The 21151-nt window shown below is 68.0% G+C and overlaps 1 protein-coding gene across 1 annotated transcript in view; it reads left to right on the top strand.

Annotated features, from left to right (window-relative positions):
* The first annotated feature begins 1482 nt into the window (after positions 1-1482).
* The window catches only part of SND1 (staphylococcal nuclease and tudor domain containing 1), a 134365-nt gene continuing 114696 nt past the window's right edge, over positions 1483-21151 (top strand). Inside the window, exons 1-9 of the mRNA XM_082310600.1 lie at positions 1483-1607; positions 5674-5823; positions 7147-7267; positions 10083-10161; positions 12961-13121; positions 13353-13444; positions 14389-14547; positions 14979-15085; positions 15355-15445. Of these exons, the coding sequence (XP_082166726.1) occupies positions 1533-1607; positions 5674-5823; positions 7147-7267; positions 10083-10161; positions 12961-13121; positions 13353-13444; positions 14389-14547; positions 14979-15085; positions 15355-15445 (1035 nt within the window). The 5' untranslated portion in view covers positions 1483-1532. The remainder of the gene's footprint in view (positions 1608-5673; positions 5824-7146; positions 7268-10082; positions 10162-12960; positions 13122-13352; positions 13445-14388; positions 14548-14978; positions 15086-15354; positions 15446-21151) is intronic.

The following is a 21151-nucleotide window of genomic DNA, read 5'->3' as shown; positions in this document are numbered from 1 at the left end:
GAGGACATCCCGGAGCCGCAGCCGGACTGCAAGTCCCCACTGGCGGGACGCGATGACGATGGGTGGCCTCGGGTGGCCGATGCCACGGGGGAGCCAGACCTCGCCTCGCGGTGCCGGTGCCCCCGGTTGCCTCGCAGGACGCGGACGCCGCTGGCCGCAGGCGCTGCAGCCTCCTGGTAGGGCAGGGGTGTCCGTGGGGCCGCGGAGCGGGAGGGGTGGAGGGGGGTGCAGGTGGGGGACCCCGTTCTCCTCCCCTTTTACCCCAAAACTGCTGCTCGGGAGACATCAGGAGCTGCCGGGGCCCGTGGCTGGGCCGTGTGCGGTGCCGGGAGCCTTCAGCAGCCCCGTGGCTCTGCCGCGGCACGGGGGGTTGGCACCGGGGCCCCGTGACCCTGCACCCCCGAGCGTGGCTGGCGGGGCCGGGGGGCAGGGGGAGTTGGGGTGGGGAACCCCCGTGGGGCCGTGCTGGGGGGATCCCCCTCTCTCTGTGGGGCCGTGCCGGGGGATCCCCCCTCCCCTGATCCCCGCCGTGGGGCTGTGCTGGGGGGGATCCCCCTCTCCCTGTGGGGCCGTGCCGGGGGATCCCCCCTCCCCTGATCCCCGCCGTGGGGCTGTGCTGGGGGGGATCCCCCTCTCCCTGTGGGGCCGTGCCGGGGGATCCCCCCTCCCCTGATCCCCGCCGTGGGGCTGTGCTGGGGGGGATCCCCTGTCCTCTGATCCCCCCCGTGGGGCTGTGCTGGGGGGGATCCCCTTCCCCCCGTGGGGCCGTGCTGGAGGGGATTCCCCCCCCGATCCTCCCCGTGGGGCTGTGCTCGGGTGGTCCCCGTTCCCCCGTGGGTCCGTGCTGGGGGATCCTTGATCCCCCCCGTGGGGCTGTGCTGGGGGGGATCCCCTTCCCCCCGTGGGGCCATGCTGGGAGGGGATCCCCGTTCCCCCGTGGGGCTGTGCTGGGGGGGATCCCCTGACCCCCCGTGGGGCCATGCTGGGGGGGGATCCCCGTTCCCCCGTGGGGCTGTGCTCAGGTGGTCCCCGTTCCCCCGTGGGTCCGTGCTGGGGGATCCCCCCCTCCCCGGCGCCCCCGGTGCTCGGCGCCGCACGCGGGCGGGGCGGGGGATGACGCAGAGGGGGCGTGTCCCCGCCCGGCCCCGCCCCCGGCGCGGCGGGAGGCCACGTGGGAGCCCGGGCGGCCCTTTGCCGACGTGTCCCTGGCGCCGCGTGCCCCGGAAGTCCCGCCCCCCCCTCCGCGGGGCGGGGCCGCCCGTGACGTCACCCCCGCAGCAGCCTCTCGGGCCGGTGCCGCGGCGCCCAGCGCCGCCATTGGCCGGGGCGCGGCGGGGCGGGGCGGGGCGAGCGGCGGGGCCGCCCTCCCGTTGGCCGGCGGCCGGGCGGAGGGGCGGGGCGGCGCCCGGGCCCCGCCTCCCCGCCGCCGAGGCCCCGCCCCCCGCCGCCCCGCCCCGCGGCTCCCTTCCGCGCCGCCGCCGGGCCCCGTCCGCTCCCGCCGCGCTCGCCCCGTCCGCCGCCCCCGCCCCGCCATGGCCTCCGCGGCCGCCCCCGGGCAGGGCGGCTCCGCGCCGCCCCTCGCCGTCCAGCGCGGCATCGTCAAGATGGTAAGGGGCTCTGCCCGCCCGCCCGCCGGCCTCCCGTGCCCGGGGCCCCCCTCCTCCCGCCGCCCCCGCCGGGGCCCGCCGCCTCCCTCCCTTCCCTGCCCCCCGTCCCGGTAACCGGGACCCCTCCCCGCCGCGCCGTGCGGCCCCCTCCGGTGCCCGGGACCCCCCGCCGCCCCTCCCCGAGCCTCCAGCTCTGCCCCCGGGCCCCGGCCTCCCCCGCGCCTTCCGGGGCTCCCTGCGCTGCCCGCGGCCCCGGCGCTGCTTCGCGGCAGCTGCCGTCCCCTCCCCGGGGCCCCCCCGGGACCCCCCCGGGCGGGGGGGCCGTGCCCAGGGCTCCTCACCCCGCCCCGGGGGTCGAACGGCCCCGGCTGCCGGGAAGGGGCAGGAGGAGTTTTCCGGGGGCCGGTGGTCCCGCTCTGCTGCTGGCCCCGAAGCCCCCGGGAAGCTCGGGCGCCCTGAGCGGGGGCATCCCGTGGGAACGGGCCGTCCCCCGGGGTGCCCCCCCCGCCCCTCTCCCCCCCGTGCCGGCGGGGGGACGGGGTCCCCGGGCCCCTCCGCCTCGGCTCCCCACGGGGAGCTGCAGGGCAAAGGTCGGGGTCCGGGCCCGGGATCGCGTCCAGGGCCCCCCCGGTGCCTTCTCTGCCCCTCGCCGTTACCGGCCGTGTCCCCCACCCCGGCTGCTCTCGCCGGCCGCGCCGCTTGCGGGGAATCCGCTTGGTGGGATCCGACCCCCCTTTCCGCGTGCCCGCGTCGAGCCGGGCTCATGCACCAGCACAGTCCCGGCTCCGAGCCCGCTGGCCGCTAAAACGCCCAGCGCCTCCCTTGTTCCCCCGTTGCCCAAACACCACTTTTTCTTGTGCCCGAATACAGGTTTTTCTCCAGGTTGCGGGTGACCCCCTGCCCCGGGCAGGCGTCAGCGCTGGCTGCGAACCCCACCGCTGCCTCCAGAACGAGACCTTCGCTCGGGGCGTCGCTTCGCCCCGGAGCCCGCTGCGGCGGCGGGGACGGGGCTGGTGCTGCTGGAGGTTTGGGGACGCTGCCTTCCCCCTGCTTTAGCTCACCGGCAGCGTGGGGAACCGCTCCCGCCCTCCCGTGCCCGACAAGCAGGCCTTGGGATGCTCGGGGGAAAAAAACCCTCACCTGGCCGCTGGTGCCGGCCTGGCTCCATCCAGGGGGATGCGGATCCGTAGCGTGATTTTTGGGCAGGGTGGTTGACGTCTGCTGGCTGAGAGGCAGCCGTGCACGGCGGGCACCGGCTCCCGGGGGGCCGCACGCTGCCCCGGTGCCCTGTGCCTGGGGGTGGGTGCTGCGGGATCGGTGGCCGGGCACCCCAGCCGCTGCCCGGGCTGTGCCCCATGTTCCCCCTTCCCTTTCCAGGGCAGCCAGCCCAAAATCCCTGCCTGGGGGCACCCTGGAGCGATGGGGGTCCCTGGCTCTCCGTGGTCGCTGCTCTGCTTCATGGTGGTGCCGGGGCCAGCCGGAGCGGTGCCGGCTGCGTGCTCCACTGTGGTTCCCATCACAACTTTTTAAATTTGAAAGTTTTGGGGGTTTTTTAGCACCTTCCCGATGTACGATTTCCCCTGAAATTGTGCAGCGGGGCTGGAAAGTTTGGGAGCGGGGAGGGGGCTCATCCTGGTGCAGCGGAGCAGGACGGGGGGGAAGAGCGGGAGCAGGGAGGCGATGGGAGTCGGGGTCCTGCAGCCGCCGGGCTGGGGCTCTGCCCCGCAGGGCGCGATGGGGCGGCAGCAGGCTCCTTGCTTTTGGGGGGCTTGAGGAGCTGGGGGAGCCCGCAGGGGAGGTATGGCGTGTCGGGGTCCGGCTCCTCTCTGGGGTGTCGGTGGCTGGGCTGGAAGGAGCGCAGCACAGCGCGGTGCAGCGCGGCACAGCCCCGGCCAGCGGCGTGGGGACCCCTGGCTCTGAGCCGAGCTGGGGCCCCGCGTTGGTGAGGCTCCAGGTCGACAGCGAGCTGGGTCACTGGCTGCCCTTCTTGCCGGCACCTTGCCACCCTGCCTTGGCTTTTCCTCACCTTCCTTTCCATTCCTGCCACGGCTGTTAACCCTTTGTGCCCTGCATTTGCAGCTCTGGACGTGGCGGTCTGGTCGAGGGCTGTGCCCTCAGGACCCCGGTGCCGTCCCCCCCGCGCTCGGGGGACGCCTCTGCCGCGGGAGCTGGGTCCGTCCGACCCGCGTCCCTGTGCCCTGGCCTTGGCGCATCCGTCGTGCGCTCAGCTCTGAGCCTGCGCTAACTCCTTGTGTCGGCGATACAGCTTTCGCAGCCCGGTCTAAGCCCGGGTTCCGGAGCACAAGGCAGGGCTGAGGGTGCCTGCGCTGACCTTTGCCGTGCGGGGCAGGAGAGCGCGGCTTGGGCTGGCAGGCGGGAGCCGGGGCTGCCTTTGGGAGGGTGAAGCCCGGATGCCGGGGCGGTCTCCCGGTCCCATCGCTGCCCGAGCCTGGCCAGAAGCTGCTGCCCGTAACGGGGCACGTGGCTCCCCGACCGGGGAGCGGTGGGCAGGCGGTGTGGCCGCTCTGCGGGCAGGGCCAGGGGCGCAGGGGCCGGCTGCGTGCCCACCCCGAAGCACTGCACGCACCTGCGGGGCACAGAGCTGCTCCGCTAACGAACCCGTCCCCTTCCCAGGATCCAGGGTTTGCATTGGTAATTGGATAAAACAGTTACAGCATCTGACTTGTTTCCTCATGCCCTATAAATTAAAGATTAAGGTTAATTACAGCGATGAAACCTCTAAATCCTTAAGTATCGAGCACTGAGCCTTTGCCAGGGGATCGCTCCGTGTGCGGCTCAGGCTTGATTTGAAGCTCGATTCCCAGTAGCTGGCACAGCGTGCCTGTCTCTGCCATGGGCCGCGTGGGGCAGCAAGCATGATGCTGTGGTGCGACCAGACCCTTGGTGCGGCAGGGCTTGTTTCGGTGAGGCTCGGTGCGAGCCGGTGTCCCTGGCACTGGGCTGGGCCGGCTCCTGTGACAGGGTTCGAGTCCTCTGGCGTTGGGACGTGCCGCCAGCATCCGTGGGGATTTCGGGTAGGCAGCAAGCCAGGGCACGTGCTGAAATCCAACCCGGAGGTTTTTTTGCGAGCGCTTCAGCGGCATCGATCCCACGTGCAGGGAGCCAACAGCGATTAAAACGGGAACGGGGTGATCCCCGGCACGCTTGCTCTGCCTGGCTGGGGGCCCAGCTTGGTGGCTGGAGCTGGCCCTGCCAATGCCGTGGGTGGCTTGGGGTCTTGTACAGCGACGGAGCCCTTGCGAAACTTGGGATTTTGGCAGGGCAGGATGATGCTGGTGACTGTAATCCCCCTCTGCATGCCCTGTCCCGGGAGGCTTCCCCACGGCAGCACCGGTGCTGGCTTTTCCCTGCCTGCATCCTCCTGTGCCGTACCAGCAGCCACACGGAGCCCCTCGGGGTGCTGTGGGCACGGTGCCCTCCCGAACACGGGGGTCCGCCTGCGGCAGCGGGGAGCCATGGGGCTGCTGGAGCCCTGGGAGATGGGTGGGATGGGATGGGACAGGATGGGACTGCCCGGGATGCGATGGGATGGGACGGGACTGCCCAGCATAGCCGCGCTCCTGGCTCGGAGCACTCAGCAGCCAAAGCAGCAGGGGCGACGGCGCGGCTGGGCTCGTCTGACGGGTCAGCGCCGGGAGCAGAATCCCGATCTGCCCAGTCCTTTGCGTTACCCGCCACGCTGAGATCTCCTTGCAGGCAGGTGTGCTGCGCTCTGCAGGAGGGGACGGGATGCTTGACGGGTACCGCTGCGAAGGCACAGGGTGCGGAGCTTGGCTCCATCCTGCATCTCTGAGCAGGGAACCTGGGGCAGCTCCTGACTCTGCCAGGCCCATGAGAAGTTGTGCCCTGTGCTGCCGAGTTTCCCATGCCCTGCCTGGGGCAGGATCCATCCCTGGGAGTCTGTCCGTCGGTACAGTGTCACCTGCCTGCGTGCTCGGCTCCGTCACCTCTTGCGTCCCCAGCCTCCTGGCTGCTCTCCTTTGCCGCCGGCTCTGAGCGGCTGCCGGGGCCGGGGGACCCCCGTAACCCCTCTGTCTCCCCGCAGGTGCTGTCGGGCTGCGCCATCATCGTCCGCGGGCAGCCCCGAGGCGGGCCGCCCCCCGAACGCCAGATCAACCTCAGCAACATCCGTGCCGGGAACCTCGCCCGCCGCGCCGCCGCGGGCCAGCCGGATGCCAAGGACACCCCGGACGAGGTGGGTGCCTCCCGTGAGCGGTGCCGTGTGGCCCCGCTGCCCCGAGGGTTGCGGGCTGAGCTGGACGGGGTGCCTCCAGGCTGCTGGCCCAGCCCTGCAGGCCGCAGCACCCTCGGCTCGGCCGTCGCAAGAGGCATTGCCCGTTCCCAGACCTGCTGCCATCCCGTGGGGCGCAGGCTGCTCCCTCCTCGCCGGCGCTGCCCCCCTGTCCGACTCAGGGCTGCAGCTGCACGATGAAACAGTCCCTTCAATCGTGCTTTAAAAGATCCTTTCCCTGCTCCAGCCCTGCAATGTGGATTTTGGGGCGGATTTCTCCTTCCCCACCCTGTTACGGTCGCACACGTGCCCAGGGCGGGGCAGGAATCCTCCGCTAGCGAGGACCAGGCGTGGCTGGGCAGGGTCTGCAGGGCCAGGGAAGCTGCTGGTGCCTCCAGGCTTCCCCTGCGGGGCTTTACCTGCCCCGGGGCTGGGGGCACGGGAGGCGACAGGGGTGTTGCTTTGGCAGATTGGGTGCAGGCAGGGCTGCCTGTACCGGCAGCGGGGCGCAGCGGTTGGGAGCGGCGGGCTTGTGTCGGAGGGAGCCCAGCCCCGGCCACCCATCCTCCCAGCCCCGGGGGTGGTGCAGAGCGCTGGCAGCTAATTGCTCTCCCTGGGGAGTTTGTCTTCTAAACACTGCTTCAGCCTTTAAATGTCACTCTCTTAAAAAATTATGCCTGTCAGGTTTGCTAATTGTTTATGAGCACGTCATGTTCTCTCCTCCGGACCGTGTTCCCCACCCACCCGCTGCGGTGGAGCGGGGCTGAGCTCGCCGGGGCTCCGGTGCGTTCGTGCCGCGGTGCGGGGAGGCGCTGGGGGGACGCGAGAGCCCGCTTCTCCCAGCCGGGCACGGCTGCTGCGCGGGTCCCGCTCTGCTCCTTCGCCACGGGCACCTGCGCAGCCCTGGGTGGAGCCGGAGGAGCCCCCGCCGCGTCCCTGGGAGCTGGGGCTGGTCCAGCCCCTCGCGATGCTGTGGCTCCAGCCGTGCTCCCTCTGCCCCAGGAGCCTTCCCGGGCTCGGCCGGCTGGGTCTGGCTGTGCTCGGGGAGCACGAGGCCGGCTGGAAAACCAACCGTGACCCCTTTTTGGGGGACGGAGGGGGAGAGAGGGGGTGTTCCTCCTGCGGAGTAACAGGTTCGGCTCCTCTGCAAGCCGCAGACAGGCTCCATTGCGGTCCTGGGCTAACGGAGCGCACGTGGAGGAGAGCGCGAGTCCCCCGGGTGGGGAGGCTCTGGGCTTCCCTGGCTGCGTCTGACCCATCGGCTCACGTCGGCTTCTTTCCCTCCAGCCCTGGGGCTTCCCGGCTCGCGAGTTCCTGCGGAAGAAGCTGATTGGGAAGGAGGTCTGCTTTACCGTGGAGTACAAGACCCCGCAAGGCCGGGAGTACGGGATGGTGTACCTGGGGAAAGGTGAGCGCAAAGGGGTCCGTCGGGCACCAAAAGGGCTGGTGGGGAGCGCGCGGTGGGGAGCGGGCGGTGCTCTTAGCCGGGACATGCAGCAGGAGCTTGCGGTGCTCGCAGCCAGAGCTACTGTCCGAGAGGGTGGGTTGGGATGCGGTGTCGGCAGCAGAAGGATGCATGCCCGTTTTTTGGTGGAGCGCTGGCTTTTGGAGGGGAGCGATGCCCGGCGACGGTCCCGGCTGACTGCGGGGTGCGCAGAGCCGGAGCGCGGCCACGCTCCCTGGAGCCGCAGCCGCTGGTTGATGCACCGCAGCACACGGACGCAGGCTGTGGCGTTAGGTGAATTCCCACAGGTTTCCCCTTGCCGTCCTTTATATTGTTATGAATCTCTTGCTCATCTCTGGCTGATTGAAACCTCCTGAAAGGAACTGGCTTACCAGGACCCAGCTTGTCCTCTAGTGCCACCCGGCTCGGGGTTACTGGGACAGATGGATGTACTGGATGCACCTCCGTGCTCACCAGAGAGTCGGTGCGGAGCCAGGACAGCCCTGCGACTGGGATATTTGGGATACAACCAGGGTGTAGGTCGGGCTCAGCCATGGCTCCCTGGAGCCTCCTCTCCCATGGGAAGCTCGGTGGGGTAACTCGTTGCGATCGGGGGAAGGAGGAAAGGACCAGGCATGTGCAAGGGGCTGTAAAGGAGCTCAGGGGCTGCGGAGTTTTGGGTGTGCGTTCCCTGGGATAGCTCCAGTACAGACTGGGGAGCCGTGTGCCCTCGGCCCCGTGTCCCTGCAGACTCTGCTGCCTGTGGCTTGGCCGGACTGGAGAGGGTGAGCGGGTGCCACGAGGCATCCTTGTCTCCGGATGCGCATCCCGGCATCGCTGTGGTGCTCGGGGCCTTTCCTGTGGTGGAAGTGGGAGGCTGGCTCGGGCCGCAAATGGCTGGGACTTGCTCGCCGCCGCAGACGGGGTTTGTCCCACGGCAGTGCAGCACGAACGGAGCGAGCGGGGTTTGCACAGAGGCCCAGGGAGAAAGGAGGTGGCCCGTGATTTGGGGGAGAGGCTCCCTCTGGGTCTGCGGCAGGAGTTGCCGGTGTCTCTGGCTGGGCAGGACGAGGATTGCCCGGGCAAGACAAGGATTGCCGGTGCCGGCCATCAGCTCCGCTGCACGGCCAGAAAGCCCAGCATCGCTGCTGGCTCCTGGTTCCCCGCTGCAGGGCATCAGCGGGTGAGTTTGCAGCCACGCAGCTCCCCGGGGAGGCTGGAGCGCTCTCCTCGGAGGTTTTCAGGCTCAGCTGGATGTGGCCCAGGCCAGCATGGCCCGGGGTGGGCAATAGCCCTGCCCGGAGCCCCTTTCCACCAGCACCTCGTCGCTGCTGCGAGGGCAACCCACGGCTGGCTTCCCATCACCGCCGCGTCCTGGCACGCCGCAGCCAGCATCTCCCGCACCCCTACGGGGGCCCCCCGCCAGCGTGGGAATGCGGGACCCCCGCAGTCCCCAGGCTGCGAGAAAGGGGAGCGGGGCCCTGCGTGCTGCCAGGATGAGCCTGTACCCCAAGACCACGAATAACTGGATATCGAAGTTACCTCCATGCTCATTCCTGAGTTTGCTCGTGGGCTGGGGGCCTGGGAAGCCCTTTGGGCTGGGGATCCCCTCCTGCCGAGTGGGGGATCACAGTTTTGGAGAGCTGCTGCTCTCCGCTTTCCCAGCCCGCGGGCTGTCCTTCAGCAGCGATCCTGGCAGGTCCCGCCGGCGCGTTCTGTGACAAATAAACCTTGAAAGGGGTTTTGTTCGGTGCCACCGCGATCAGTGAAGTGCTCCCTTTCAGTCATCTGCAGCCTTGTTGTCTGCCACGTTAAGGACTTTTATGCCATGCCTCCCGCGTAGGTGTCGTCCTTATTGTTCAATCCCAGCCTGTCACACCGCGGAGGTGAGAAATGAAGCATAAAACGTTTCCTGATGAAGTTTGTCAAGGTTTAAATACTATTAATATGGAAACGCTGCGACAGCTTCCCTGGCAGCGGTGCAGCAGCTGTCTGCGGCTCTGGGCTTCGGAGGGGCGGGGGTTTGCCATCGCTCGCCGGTGGTGGCCGAGCCAGAGCGGAGGTGCTGGGGAGGGGTGGGGGTCCGGGCAGCGCCCTACACCCCCTCCCCAGCCACCGCTCGCTGCTGCCCGGGGCCGTGCAACCCTGTGCCATCCCTTCTGCATGAGCACCTGGGGGTTCCTCCTGGGGTTCCTGCCCAAATCCTCCTGTTTATCGGCTCTCCCTGGCCCGGGATTCCCCCCCGGACAGAGCTGTTTGTCCCCCGCCTCCCCAGGGGCTCTGGCTCCCCGTAGCCATGAACCCCCCGTGTTTCTGCGGAGGAAGGATGACTTGTGCAGAGATGGCCGTTGCAGGTCGTGCTGGTACTGCAGCCTTCGCTGGAAATCCAGAGAGCTCCTTGGGTGCTGGGAGGGTGTTGCCTGTCTCCCCCGGGTGCTGAGGACGTCCCCTTCCTGCAGAGACGGTCCTGGGTGACAGCAGGCCTTGCAGCCCGGCAGCGCGTCGGAGCAACGTGCCACCTTCCCACTTGCTGAGCCCTGGTCTGGGGGAAACGCTGTCCCCAGGAGAGCCCTGGGCTGCTCCGCTCGACGCAGCGTGGAGGCTGTGTCCTGCTGGGACACCGGGCTGGTGACCGGAGCCTTTTGCTCCCGGGTTGCTCCGGCACTTGTTAGCTGGAGTCGTCTTGGGAATGCTGTCCAGGACCGAGGTCTGTGTGCCTCGGGGCCGTCCCCCGCGCTGCTGGCTCCTTTCACTGACGCCTCTCCTCCTCTCTCCGCAGACACGAGCGGCGAGAACATTGCTGAATCCCTCGTGGCCGAAGGGCTGGCCTCCCGCCGGGAAGGGATCCGAGCCAACAAGTACGTATGCGGCTGCGTTCCTGCGCTGCCTGGCCGCGCCGATTCTCTGTGGTTACCTACCTGGGTGCGGAGCCGATTGCGTTCCTCGACTTTTGGCTGGGCACCAGCCCCTGCTCCTGGGCTCCCTGCAGTGCCTGGATTTCACAGGCACCGGTGTCCCAGCATGGTGACCCCTTGTCTTTAGGGTTGGGGTGGCGAGGGGTTGCGGAGGGGGAGCTGGGCGTCCCCTTGCCCTGGACGCTGATGCACCGGAGCTGTGGCCCTGGGCTGCAGAGCAGAAAATCATCTGAAGCTCTTGGTCGCTGGAAAATAACGCCTGGTGTGGAGTCAAGGTGCTTTAATTCATGCTGGATAGGTGATGTTGTGATGTTCCTGCCCCTCATCCTATGTCCGGGCGATGCCTGTGCCAGTGCCATTGGAGCCGATGCTTTGCCATGGCCCCGTTGTGTCCCGGAGCAAGGGAGAAGCCTGGCCTCGGCCGCAGCGTGCCGGCATCCCTGTGCACAGCCCCGGGCCCCGGCTGTCCTGTTCCAGGGGTGCGAGTTGTTTCTGTGGCACTGCTATAAATACCGGTCAGACACTATTTCCATCCCCGCGCCTGCTGGGCTGGAAGCTTGCCCGTGTCGCTTCCTAAAACTGTTCCTGGCACACTTGGATGCTTTCCACCCAGTGTTTTCGGTAGCGCAGCCTGTAAACAGGTATGTTGAGTAAACAGAGCGCGCACTGCCAAGGGTGTGGATGGGTTATTTTATGCCCAGGCTTGCCAGTGTTGAAGCCTCAAGTGCTGGTGGGTCCTACCCCTGCCTGGGGCCGCAGTCCCTGTCCGAGCCCTTGGGGAGCTCCCTGCCCGGTGCTGGTGGGCTCCGGGTGCCCTTGGCAGAGTTCAGTGGCTCTGCTTTGGCACGGTCGGGGACCGCCGCAGGGCAGTGATGTCTGGGAGAGGCGCGAAAGCTGCTGTGCCCATGCTGGAGGGGCTGCAGAAGCCACCGGCCTGTGGGGCTGCTGGGGCCGGGGGCGAGGAGCTGCCAGGAGAGCAGGCGCAGCGCCGGTGGTGGAGCCTGGCGAGGACCGGCGGCGTTCGTAGGATGACCGGGGTTCAGCCGGAGTTGGCTCTTGCCGCCCTGTCCTGGTTCTGCACCTCCTGCGTCGCTCTTGGGCTGCGGAGGTGGAGTGAAGGAGGAAAGCCTCCGCCTGCCAGGCCACCGGGGCTTTTGCACTGACTTTCTCCCGCTTCCCATTGGAAATGTCCCCTGGGGGCCCTTGCTGGGGCTTGTGCCGAAGGGGGACCGCGAGCCCACGCAGGGCTGGTCACGAGCGGCTGGGCCACGGCCCGTGGCCGTTGGCACCCACGGGAAGCTGTGCTCGCAGGGTGGAGGGACAGCCCTTGGAGCCCGCCGGGGCTGGCGCTCCCCGGGCACCTGGAAGTCGGGGTGATGGGCCAGGCAGGACCTCGGCTCTGGCTTGGTTCCTCTGCGCTCGTCCCTGCTTTCCAGCCAGCCTTCCCCGCCGGAGCCCCCTCGCCCGGCTGTGCAGCCCCCTCCCCTGGCTCCGCTGCAGGAGCGTCTCGGCTGCGGCCGTGCCGCTGATCCCATCGGAGGACGGTTGCGTGGTGGCTCAGCGAAGGAGAGCAGGGGAGCCTCTCGCTCCGGCCAGGGAGGTGACCGAGGTCCCCCGTGCGTTTGCTCCCCGGGACTTCTCAGGTGCTTTTGGACTGGCCTGTTGTGCCGGAGGGGAGGAAATCGGGGTGCAGGTTGGGTGGTGTTGTCCACTGCTTGTGCTGGGGGCCCCACGGGGACCTTCTGGTGGCTTCAGGCTCGCGGGGGTCTACTGCTCTGGTTCTTCAACCTCCTCCCACCAGCGCACCCAGCGGGCAGCATGCCCGGTGAAGCCGGTCACCCCGGCCCCCGCGGTGACAGTGCGGGAGCAGGATGCGCAGCCCCCCAGGCTGGGCGATGCCGCTGCCACGAGCTCAGTCACCAGCACGACGGGGCTGGTGCAGCGTGGTTAGCACAGGACTGAGCTTCCTGCAATTAAATATCGCCTGGAGCACGTCATTGCTCCGCGTTTGCTCTCCTAATACTCCAAAGGGTGCGTTAATTAATGGGTGCACGAGGTGACTCTCAGCCACTCGTCAGCTGCTCAGGTCGGGCGCTTCTGCGGTGAACTTGGGATTCATCAGGCTGCAGCTTTGCCCCGAGTTGAAGAGTGCTAAAACACAGCGATGACCGGATTTGTTTAACGGGTTGGGGCAGCGCGCGGCGGGGCTGGCCGTCAGCGTTGGGAGGGGGCCGCTGCTGGGCTCTGCCTTAGGCAGCCGCCTGCGTGTGCAGGACGGGGACGGTCCGTGGGTTGGTGCGGCACGTCAGCCGCGTACCTGGGCGCGCCGTCCCTCCTCTGCCAAAGCGTCCTCTGCCACGCCGGGGGCTGGGGCTGCCGCGGCCCCGTCTCCCCGGGGCTGCCTTTCCACCGCGGTGCGCAAAGCAGCCTCTGAAACGGCTGCGTGGCGTAAACCTCCCCAGTCTGTCAGCGGGGCTTCCCGCGGCGGGCATTCGGACGTCGGCGGTGCAGTCTCCCTGCCGTGGTGCTGGAGAAACTTACTCTGATTTACTGTGTGTTGCTGTCCGCAGCACGAAGCATCGCTCGCCGGCTCACCCAGGCGGTGCCTTTTCTAGACGCGAGTGGTCAAATTGTTAAAGCATCCAGAAAAGTGCCTGAAAGATGGCCCTTCCCAGTGATAAAACGTGCAGTGTCCTGCCCGCCCCAGGCCTGGCCTCACCCCGTCTCGTCCTGTCCTTGCAGCCCGGAGCAGAGCAGGCTGGCGGAGCTGGAGGAGCAGGCCAAGAGTGCCAAGAAGGGGATGTGGAGCGAGGGGACGGGCTCCCACACCATCCGGGATCTCAAGTACACCATCGAAAACCCCCGGCACTTCGTGGACTCCATGCACCAGAAGCCAGTTAATGGTAAGCTGGCACCAACTCTGGCCCTCGCTGCCGGGCGCCGGGGTCGCCCCTGTCCTCCATCCTCTGCTGGCTGCCTGCCTGCCTGCCCGTGGCCTCGGGGGCTGGCTGCCTGCGCCGCGCTGCTTGGGTGCTGTTCCCGGCACGCTCTTGCCGTGGGGAGCTGGCTCCGGCTCCGTGGCTCCTGCCAAGCCCCTCCAGAGCAGGACCAACCTCTCTGCTTTTGCTCTGCAGCCATCATAGAGCACGTCCGGGACGGCAGCGTGGTGAGAGCCCTCCTCCTCCCCGATTACTACCTGGTCACCGTCATGCTCTCGGGGATCAAGGTGAGGCTCAGCTGCTGGCCCGGCCCCTGGCAGCATGCTCAGCGGTCGTCTTTGCAGCAGATTCCCTCTTGAATTTGCACCGTCGTTCATCGTGCATCCTCCTCGGTGCCTTTTGGCACCAGTGCAAGTGTGCAGGGCTTGCACCGGTACCTGCCCGCTGCCGGGCCCGCGGGACCAGGGCAGGGAGGGATGGAGGCAAGGGTGCAGCTGCCTCGCTGCCTGCTGTGCCGTGCTGCACGCACCTTCCAGTAACAGGCTGGTTGCAGCCTGTGGTTGCGTGCGTGCCGGTGCAGGCTGTCCCTGCGGGGATGGGAACAAGTTTGGGTTTGGTGGGTGCCGCTCCGTGCTGCCAGGCCCGGCAGCAGCCCGAGCTCTGGGCTGTCAGACACCCTGCAAGGATCCCCCGTGTGCTGGGTGAGCGGTGGTCCCTGCGCCGCTGGCACGGGCTGGCATCGGCGGGGCTCCTGGTGCGTGGGCCGGAGAGCTTGGCCACCCAGCGTGGCAGGAGGCTGCCGTGGAGGTGGCTCTGGGGCTGGGGGCTCCTGGGGCGGCTGGGGCAGAGCAGCCCTGCCTGCCTGCCCGCCCCAGCGGTGCTGGGGAGCCTCCTGCCTCCGCTCCCTCTCACGGTGCCATCCTGGAGCACCAGAGCTTTATCTTTCCTTGCCCATCTGAGCCAGGGTGGCTCCCCCCTAGGCAGGACTACGCTGGGGGTTGGTCCCCGTACCCGGTTTGCTCCCGGCAGTGTTTGCTGGGGCGGGTAAGGGCTGCATTGGTGCCAAAGGCACGAAAGCATCGGTACGCGCAGCCCCCCAGCCTGTCTCTTCCAGAAGCTACAGCCGGAGCACGGGGGCTGTGTGCAGCCTTCCTCCCCGAGGAGGTTTCCCACCCCCTTGCCGAGGTTTTGGGGGCCAGCCCGTGCCCTGACCGTCCCCCCTCTGCCGCAGTGCCCTACGTTCAAGCGGGAGGCGGACGCCCCCGAAGTCCCTGAGCCGTTTGCGGCCGAAGCCAAGTTCTTCACGGAGTCGCGGCTGCTGCAGAGGGATGTGCAGATCGTCCTGGAGAGCTGCCACAACCAGAACATCCTGGGCACCATCCTGCACCCGGCAAGTGGGGCTGGCGGTGGCAGGGGGTGGGAGAGGGTCCCGGCGGGCTGTTGGACCGTTGGCCATCCCTTGCTGGAGATGCTAAAGGTGGTTGCAAGGTCCAGGTGCCTCTGGTGGGGGCTCAGGGCAGCCGGGGGTTGTGGGCTCTTTACTGGTGGATTTGGGAGACCGTGGTCCATCTGAGCAGCCCACGAGGAGAGCAGAGTCCCGTGGGTGTCGCTGGGGTGGTCTCCAGTGGCCCTGGGGGCACTGGGAGCTGTGGCCAGGCCTCGCAGGGCTCTTTGGGGACCTGTGACATCCAAGGGACTGAGCAGGGCGAGTGAGCTCCCCCCTCGCAGCGGGGCAGGGACGGGGAGGCCAGCTCTCCTCGGGGGGCAGGGGCAGATGTCGATGCCGCGTCCCCCGCGGCTGAGCGCACGCCTCCTCCGCAGAACGGGAACATCACCGAGCTCTTGCTGAAGGAGGGCTTTGCCCGCTGCGTGGACTGGTCCATCGCCGTCTACACCCGCGGCGCTGACAAGCTGCGCGCGGCCGAAAGGTGAGTCCGATGCCGGGAGCCGCAGGGCTGGGTGCTGGGGTGGGCACGCTCCGAGCCGCACCCGTGGGGTGCCCGGGGTGACCCCAGCTCCCCATCCACGTGTGGGGGACCCCCAGCGCGCTCCTGGGTGGGAGGCAGATGCGATCTCTCCTTGCGAGTCCGCGCCAGCCCCGCTGCCTCTGCCAGGCCTTTGCTGGACGATGTAACGTACGGCAGGTCCGTCCCTGCTGGGAACGCCTGCCCGGGCGTCACGCCTGTCCCCTCGCCAGGTTCGCCAAGGAGCGCAAGCTGAGGATCTGGAGGGACTACGTGGCCCCCACGGCAAACCTGGATCAGAAGGACAAGCAGTTTGTGGCCAAGGTGAGCGGCTGGCAGAGCAGGGGAAGGGGCAGGCAGGGTCTGCCTGTGCGGGGGCGGAGGGCAGGGTGCCCGGCTGCCCTTGCTGGCCTCTGCATGTGCTTGGCCAGGCCCCAGAGGGTTTTGCCACTGCTACGTCCCCACCGCGGTGCACGACCGCCCGGGCGCACGCTGGGGTCTCGGGCAGGCCTGGGGTGGGAAGAGGTGAAACGAAGCGGAGGGGAAGGGCCCACGGTGCGTGGGGAAGGGCTGGTGGGTGCCCTGGGGCCGGGCTCCAGCTGGCCGGGTGCCGCAGGGATGCTCTCGCCCTGCCTGCCGCTCTCCTGCCTGCAGAGGGCTGTTTGGGCTCGGCAGAGTTGTCCTTCCCTCTCCTGCCTGCGTTTCCAGCGCGGTGTCAGGCGCAGCCCCTGCCCCGGTCCTGGGGGCTGCTGGTGCGGAGCCGTGGGGCTCTGTGGGGCAGAGCCCCCGGCCAGCACCTCCCTGCAGCGGCTGGCCCAGCTCTGGGGCCTCGTTAGCCCCACGCATGTGAGAGCAGCTCCGGGGGTGCCCCACCGCAGCGGTGCCCGCGTTCCTGCCGCACGGAAACCCTGCCTACCCCTGCCCTGGCGCGGTTCGGAGAGCGCAAACGGTGCCAAAGGGAGAAGGCGAGCGGGGCTGTGCCACCGGGCGAGTGCCCCTGCCCTGGGTGGGCGGTGGGCGTCCCTGCGGAGGAGCACCTCGCCCGGGAGCGCGGCGGTGGGCTGCGGGGGGGTGTGGGGGTCCGGGCACTGCTCGGGGGGGGGGGGGGGGGGGGGGGAGCAGCCCGCTAGATGGTGCTGCCGGCTCACCCGGGGCCTCGGTTCTGCTGGAAACCCTGGGAAATGTGCAGCAGCTGGATTTCTTGGAAAGTCAGCTTAACCCCTGCGCTCCCCGCTGCCCCGGCACCCGGGTTGGATCATGCCCCGGAGCATCCTTCCGGCTGCTCCATCCCTGCCAGGGCTGGGCCCGGACACCCGTGCCTTGCAGGCGTGGGAGCGAGCCTGGCTGCTCCCGGGGAGCTGCTCCTTCCCTGCCTGCCTCGGGGGCCGCCGGCTGCCCCGGCGCTGCCGGCTGTGGGGTAGACTGGGGCGGCAGGGCTTGGGGCAGAGCGTGCCTGGTGGGGGGGTCGGGCAGGGCAAAGCCAGGAGCTCTTGCAGCCGGTGCAGTCTCAGCTGCGCGGTGCAACCGGCTCAATTAGCTCATCCGTGCGGCGCTGTCACCGGGATCCGTGCGGCAGCTCCTGTCCCGTGGGACGAGGCTGGGGAGGCGCTGGCTCGTGCGTTAACTCTGAGATTACGCCCGTCTCTGCAGCTGCCCGTTTGTCAGCTGGGATACGGCTGGTGGTCGCGGTAGCGCAGGTCCCCAAAAACTTCCCACCAGCTTCCCCAGGCGGTGAAGGGTTGGCTGGGCTTTTCCTCTTGGAGTGGCGTCCGAAGGTGGCCCGGATGCCAAGCCCAGAGGGTCTCTGAGAAGGCCAGAGGTGAGAGCCCGTCCCCGGGGCGAAGGACCACGTTTGGTCCTTGCCCAAAGTGCCGCTGTCGCGGTGAGAAACAACCCCCAGGCCAATGCCCCTGCGGGCGCGGGGATGGCCGTGCGAAGGCGCTGGCGCGCTCGGAAGCGCCATCCTGCCGCTGGCAGAGGCTGCTGCCGGAGCCCGCGCCAGGAGCCGGCACGGGGGCCGTTAGTCATGCTTTGCTCAGCAGCTTGCGGAGGGCTGGTGGAGGGGGCGGCTGGACGCTCCTGGCATTTCGAAGATGCCCGTTGTTTTGCTGAATAGCTCGTGTGCGGGCTGGGAGGCTGGCGGAGAGCTGCGGCAGGCAGGTCTCTTGTCCCGAGCCCCCCGGCAAGGCAGCAAAGGTGTCTGCGGTGGGTTTGAGGCTCAGTGGCACTTCCAGCCCTCGTGCCAGCCGTTGCTGTGGGGCAGCCGTGCCCCCCGGCAGCGGTAGGAATCCACCCCCGGTGCCGTGGAGCGGAGGGGACCCCGATGTGCGGGCTGCATCCCGCTTAGGGTCGCGGGGCAGCGCGTGCAGGATGGCCCCCGGTGCTGGGCACAGCCCCTCGCTCTGCCGGGGTCCCCCCCCAGCCTGGCGGCACCTGGCCCCCGGCTCGCTGCAGCCCGGGGGCCGCTCCCTGGCTGCCCTGGCTCTGCAGTAAGAGCCCCCGCACGCGGTGAGCGCCACGATGCCGTCCCGCTTCCCGGGGAGGAGGCGCAGAATTTCTCCGCCTTCGGTTAAAATCTGCTCTTTCTGCAGGCCCGTGCAAAGCAGCGTTTAGGGAGCTGTCAGCCGAGGCCCCCCCGGGCGCTGTCGGTTTTGCAGTGTCAATTTTTGGTCTTTTTCCCTTCCCGGGAATTGTAAGTGACAGGGAAAATCAGGACAAATGCCCGCACGCCTCCGAGTGCCGGAGCTGATCCCAGAGCTGGGCACGTGCCCGGCCTCCCCGCGGGGCCCCGTGAGCCCCCATCCATCCTCCCAGCGCCCTGCGGAGGGGTCCGAGCACCCGCAGGCAGCGGGCAGGCAGGCAGCGGGCAGGCAGGCAGCGATTGCTCCGGCGCTGAAGCCGCCTCCGTGCTCGGCAGAACGCCGAGGTGCTCGTTTGCAGCGGCAGAGCTGACGCAGGAGCTGCCAGGGGGTGGCGGGGGGAGGAGGAGGAAGATCCCAACCTGTCTTTGCACCGTTGAGCAACCGCGGCAAATCGGCTCCGGCTAATTTTGGATCCCCCTGCCGTCGCGGTCAGCTGCCGGTGCTTTGAGCAGAGGGGTTGGTTTGGGGAGAAATTAAGGCTTGGCCTCGATTGTGGATTTGATGCCTGTGAGCGGCAAGAAGAAAAGCAGTGGAATAAAAATGTGAAGAGGCTGGAGGCTTTCTCCTGAATTCCCTACGTCAGCTTGTCTTGGAGCACCCAGGAATTGGGGACAGCGCTGCTTAGAGCTGAATACATTACGCTGAAAGCTATGCTCTGCCAAAAGCTGTTTATAAAGCAGCTCTGCGCGGGGGCTCGCAGGCCGCGTCGTCCCATCGCCCGGCTGCGGGGCAGGACCGGCCCCCTCGGGCTGGGGCGAGCGGCTGGGAGCGGCAGCTCGCCTGGGGCGCGCGGGGCTCCGTGGGCAGCCCCTCGGCCGCACCCGGGCTCGCTGGGCTGCGCGTCGCCTCCCGCCCCGCACCGGCGCTGTGCAGGCTGGAGGAGGCGGTTGTGGATGAGCTGTGCCTGTGTCTTGTTTTTTGGTGGTTTTTTTTTTTTTTTTTTCCTTTTTCCCCCCTTTGCAAAATGCTCGGAGCCTTCGTCGTGGCCAAATCTCAGTGGGATCTGCCAGAGCCAGCCCGGGAGCCGCTCTCCTGCTGAGCTGAGCACCAGACCGTGCCAAAACCCTTCAAAAAGCAGTTTTCTCTTTGGGCAGCAGTACCGGCCGCTCTCTCGGCGCTGGCCGCCAGCTCCCAAAGTGCCACCCTCCCTGTCGTGCAAGGTCAGGGCGCTCCTGGCTTCGGGGATGCTCCCTGTGCAGCAGCCCGTCCCTGAGCCCTCTCCCAGGAGCTCTAACGAGCCGCCCTCGTTAGCGCCGGGCAGGGACCGCCAGCCGGTGGCAGGGCAGGAGCACAGGGTGAGCAAAGCCCTGGGGTGGAAAATTGGGAACCCTGTTGGGATCAGGGAGAAAAACTTCTCGTGCGAAAAATATCGGCAAGGCACCGCTCTGATCTTCTCGCCCTGGGGGAGCAGCAAGGGGGGCGAGGGTGGCAAGCCTGGCCAGGGCGAGGGTGGCCAGCCGGGGCGAGGGTGGCAAGCGTGGCTGGGGATCGGCCGTGGGTCGCTGGAGCATCACCCAGGCCTCCCCTCCGTGCACCCGGCTGGAGGAGCCTGGGCGTGGGGTGAAGGCTGTGTCCCGGGGGGTTTGGGGAGGCGGCACCAGACCACGCAGCCTCTGCAAGAAGCAGCAGAGATTTTTAAAAAAACCAAACAATCCTTTCCATCCATTTATCAAAGTGCTTTTCTGAGGCAGGTGAAGCCACAATAAATATTGGATAAAGGAAGCTGGCCACAGCAAGCTGCGAAATTGTTAGGAAGAAAAATGGCCCAGCCTCTGAGGCTGCGCTGTCTCCGGCTTTGCTGCCGCTGTCACCTCCGTCACCGTGCCCCGCTCCTGCCCGTCGGGTCCCCTCTTCCGCTTCCCTGCCTGGGGCGATGCTGCTGAGGGGAGTGGGTGTCCGAGGAGGGGAGGAGAGAAGTGGGCACCCAGGGATCACCCTGGGCTCCTGCTGCCGCCCTGCAGCCCCTGGGTGCCCTGGCCCCGGGTACCACATCCTCCAGCATCCCGTGCCCCTGCAGGGTCCCCTTGCAGCCGGATCGGCCTGGCGAAGGGCCCTGCAAGTTAATTCCTGCCAGGAAGGGGCTGCTTGGGGCCCGAGGGGCTCGGCGAGGCCCCGGTGCCAGTCGATGGGTCCCGCACGCAAGCCGGGCTGTGCCCGAGGCTGGGGGGCCGGGAGCCGGCCGCTGCCTGCCGGCAGGAGCCTGCCCTGCTGCCGCCTCTTGCCAGAGAACAAATGAGATCTGACCGCTGCTCCTGCGGCTCCGACATGGAAGCGCGGAGTGCACGTGATGGATGCGTAATGTAGCGCGGGATTTGCCCCCGGATCTGACCTGCGGCTCCCCTGGCCGCAGTATCTTATCTTCACGTCTTGCTTTTTCTAAGCCTTCTGCGAGAGGGAAGGGATAGCTGCCCAAAGCGCTGCCGGGGTCCCGTCCTGACCCCTCCAGCGGTGAGGATGCCCTGAAGCATGAGATTTGATTACTCCATTTAGCATGCAAACTGCTTTGGGCTCGCTTCTGCCTATGAAAAACAAAGGATCTGGGTCCCAGGAGAGGCTGCGTCTGTGGGTAGGGATGTTCCCTGGGGGGTTTGCTGTGCCGAGAGGAGCCCTGGCAACCCTCTGTGTCTGCTTTAATTTTAATTCCTATAATCCTGTTATCCATTTGGCTAAGCACGTTTTGAGGGACTGATGTGCTTGCTGGGGCAAAAAGTGCTGCGAGGGGGGCAAGGCTGGGCCCTCCTCCCTCCGCTTCCCCCCGAGCTCTGGCTCGGCTGCGTGGGGCTGCGCTCCCCGGGCTCGTCATCGATGAGCAGCAACGGGAACCTTTTGCCCTGGTGTGACTGGGGGGGGACTGGGTTTGTACTGGGAGCGGGCAGGGGCAGGTCCGTGCCCTGCCAGTGGGAATAACCGGGTGCCTTGTCCTGCTCTGCCTGCTGCCCCTCGGTCTGGGCTGGAGCGTGGTGTTTAATGAAAGCTGAAAAGATCAGAAGAGCGTGCCCCGAGCCCCCCGCCCTGCGCCTGCCTGCGCAGCCCTGCCCGCCTTTGCCACCGGTTTTTCTAATTAATTTGCTCCCCGGGTGCGTGAGGAGCCACCAGCCAGGACGCGCTGTTCCACGGTCGTGGGGTGGAAGAGGCTCCGCCGCGGGCTGTGCTCGCTCCCTCCTCTACGTGCGCTCGTCTGTCATCCAGTATCGATGCCTGTGGTCCAGTCCCCTCTCTGGTTTTGTTTCTGGAGTGAAGCCCTGGGGGGCTGAGCCCCGGAACAGGATGGCACACGGCTGGCGATGTGCTGGTGTGCCGCGGCGTCACCGTCCGGGGACCTTGCAGGGCTCTGGCCAGCGCTGAGCTCCTCGGGCTTGGAGAGCAGGACTGCGGACACGCTGGCGAG

Source organism: Platalea leucorodia, assembly GCF_965183815.1.
Source record: "Platalea leucorodia genome assembly, chromosome: 4".
In the NCBI taxonomy this organism is placed as follows: domain Eukaryota; kingdom Metazoa; phylum Chordata; class Aves; order Pelecaniformes; family Threskiornithidae; genus Platalea; species Platalea leucorodia.
This window is presented reverse-complemented; position numbering and strand designations above follow the sequence as displayed.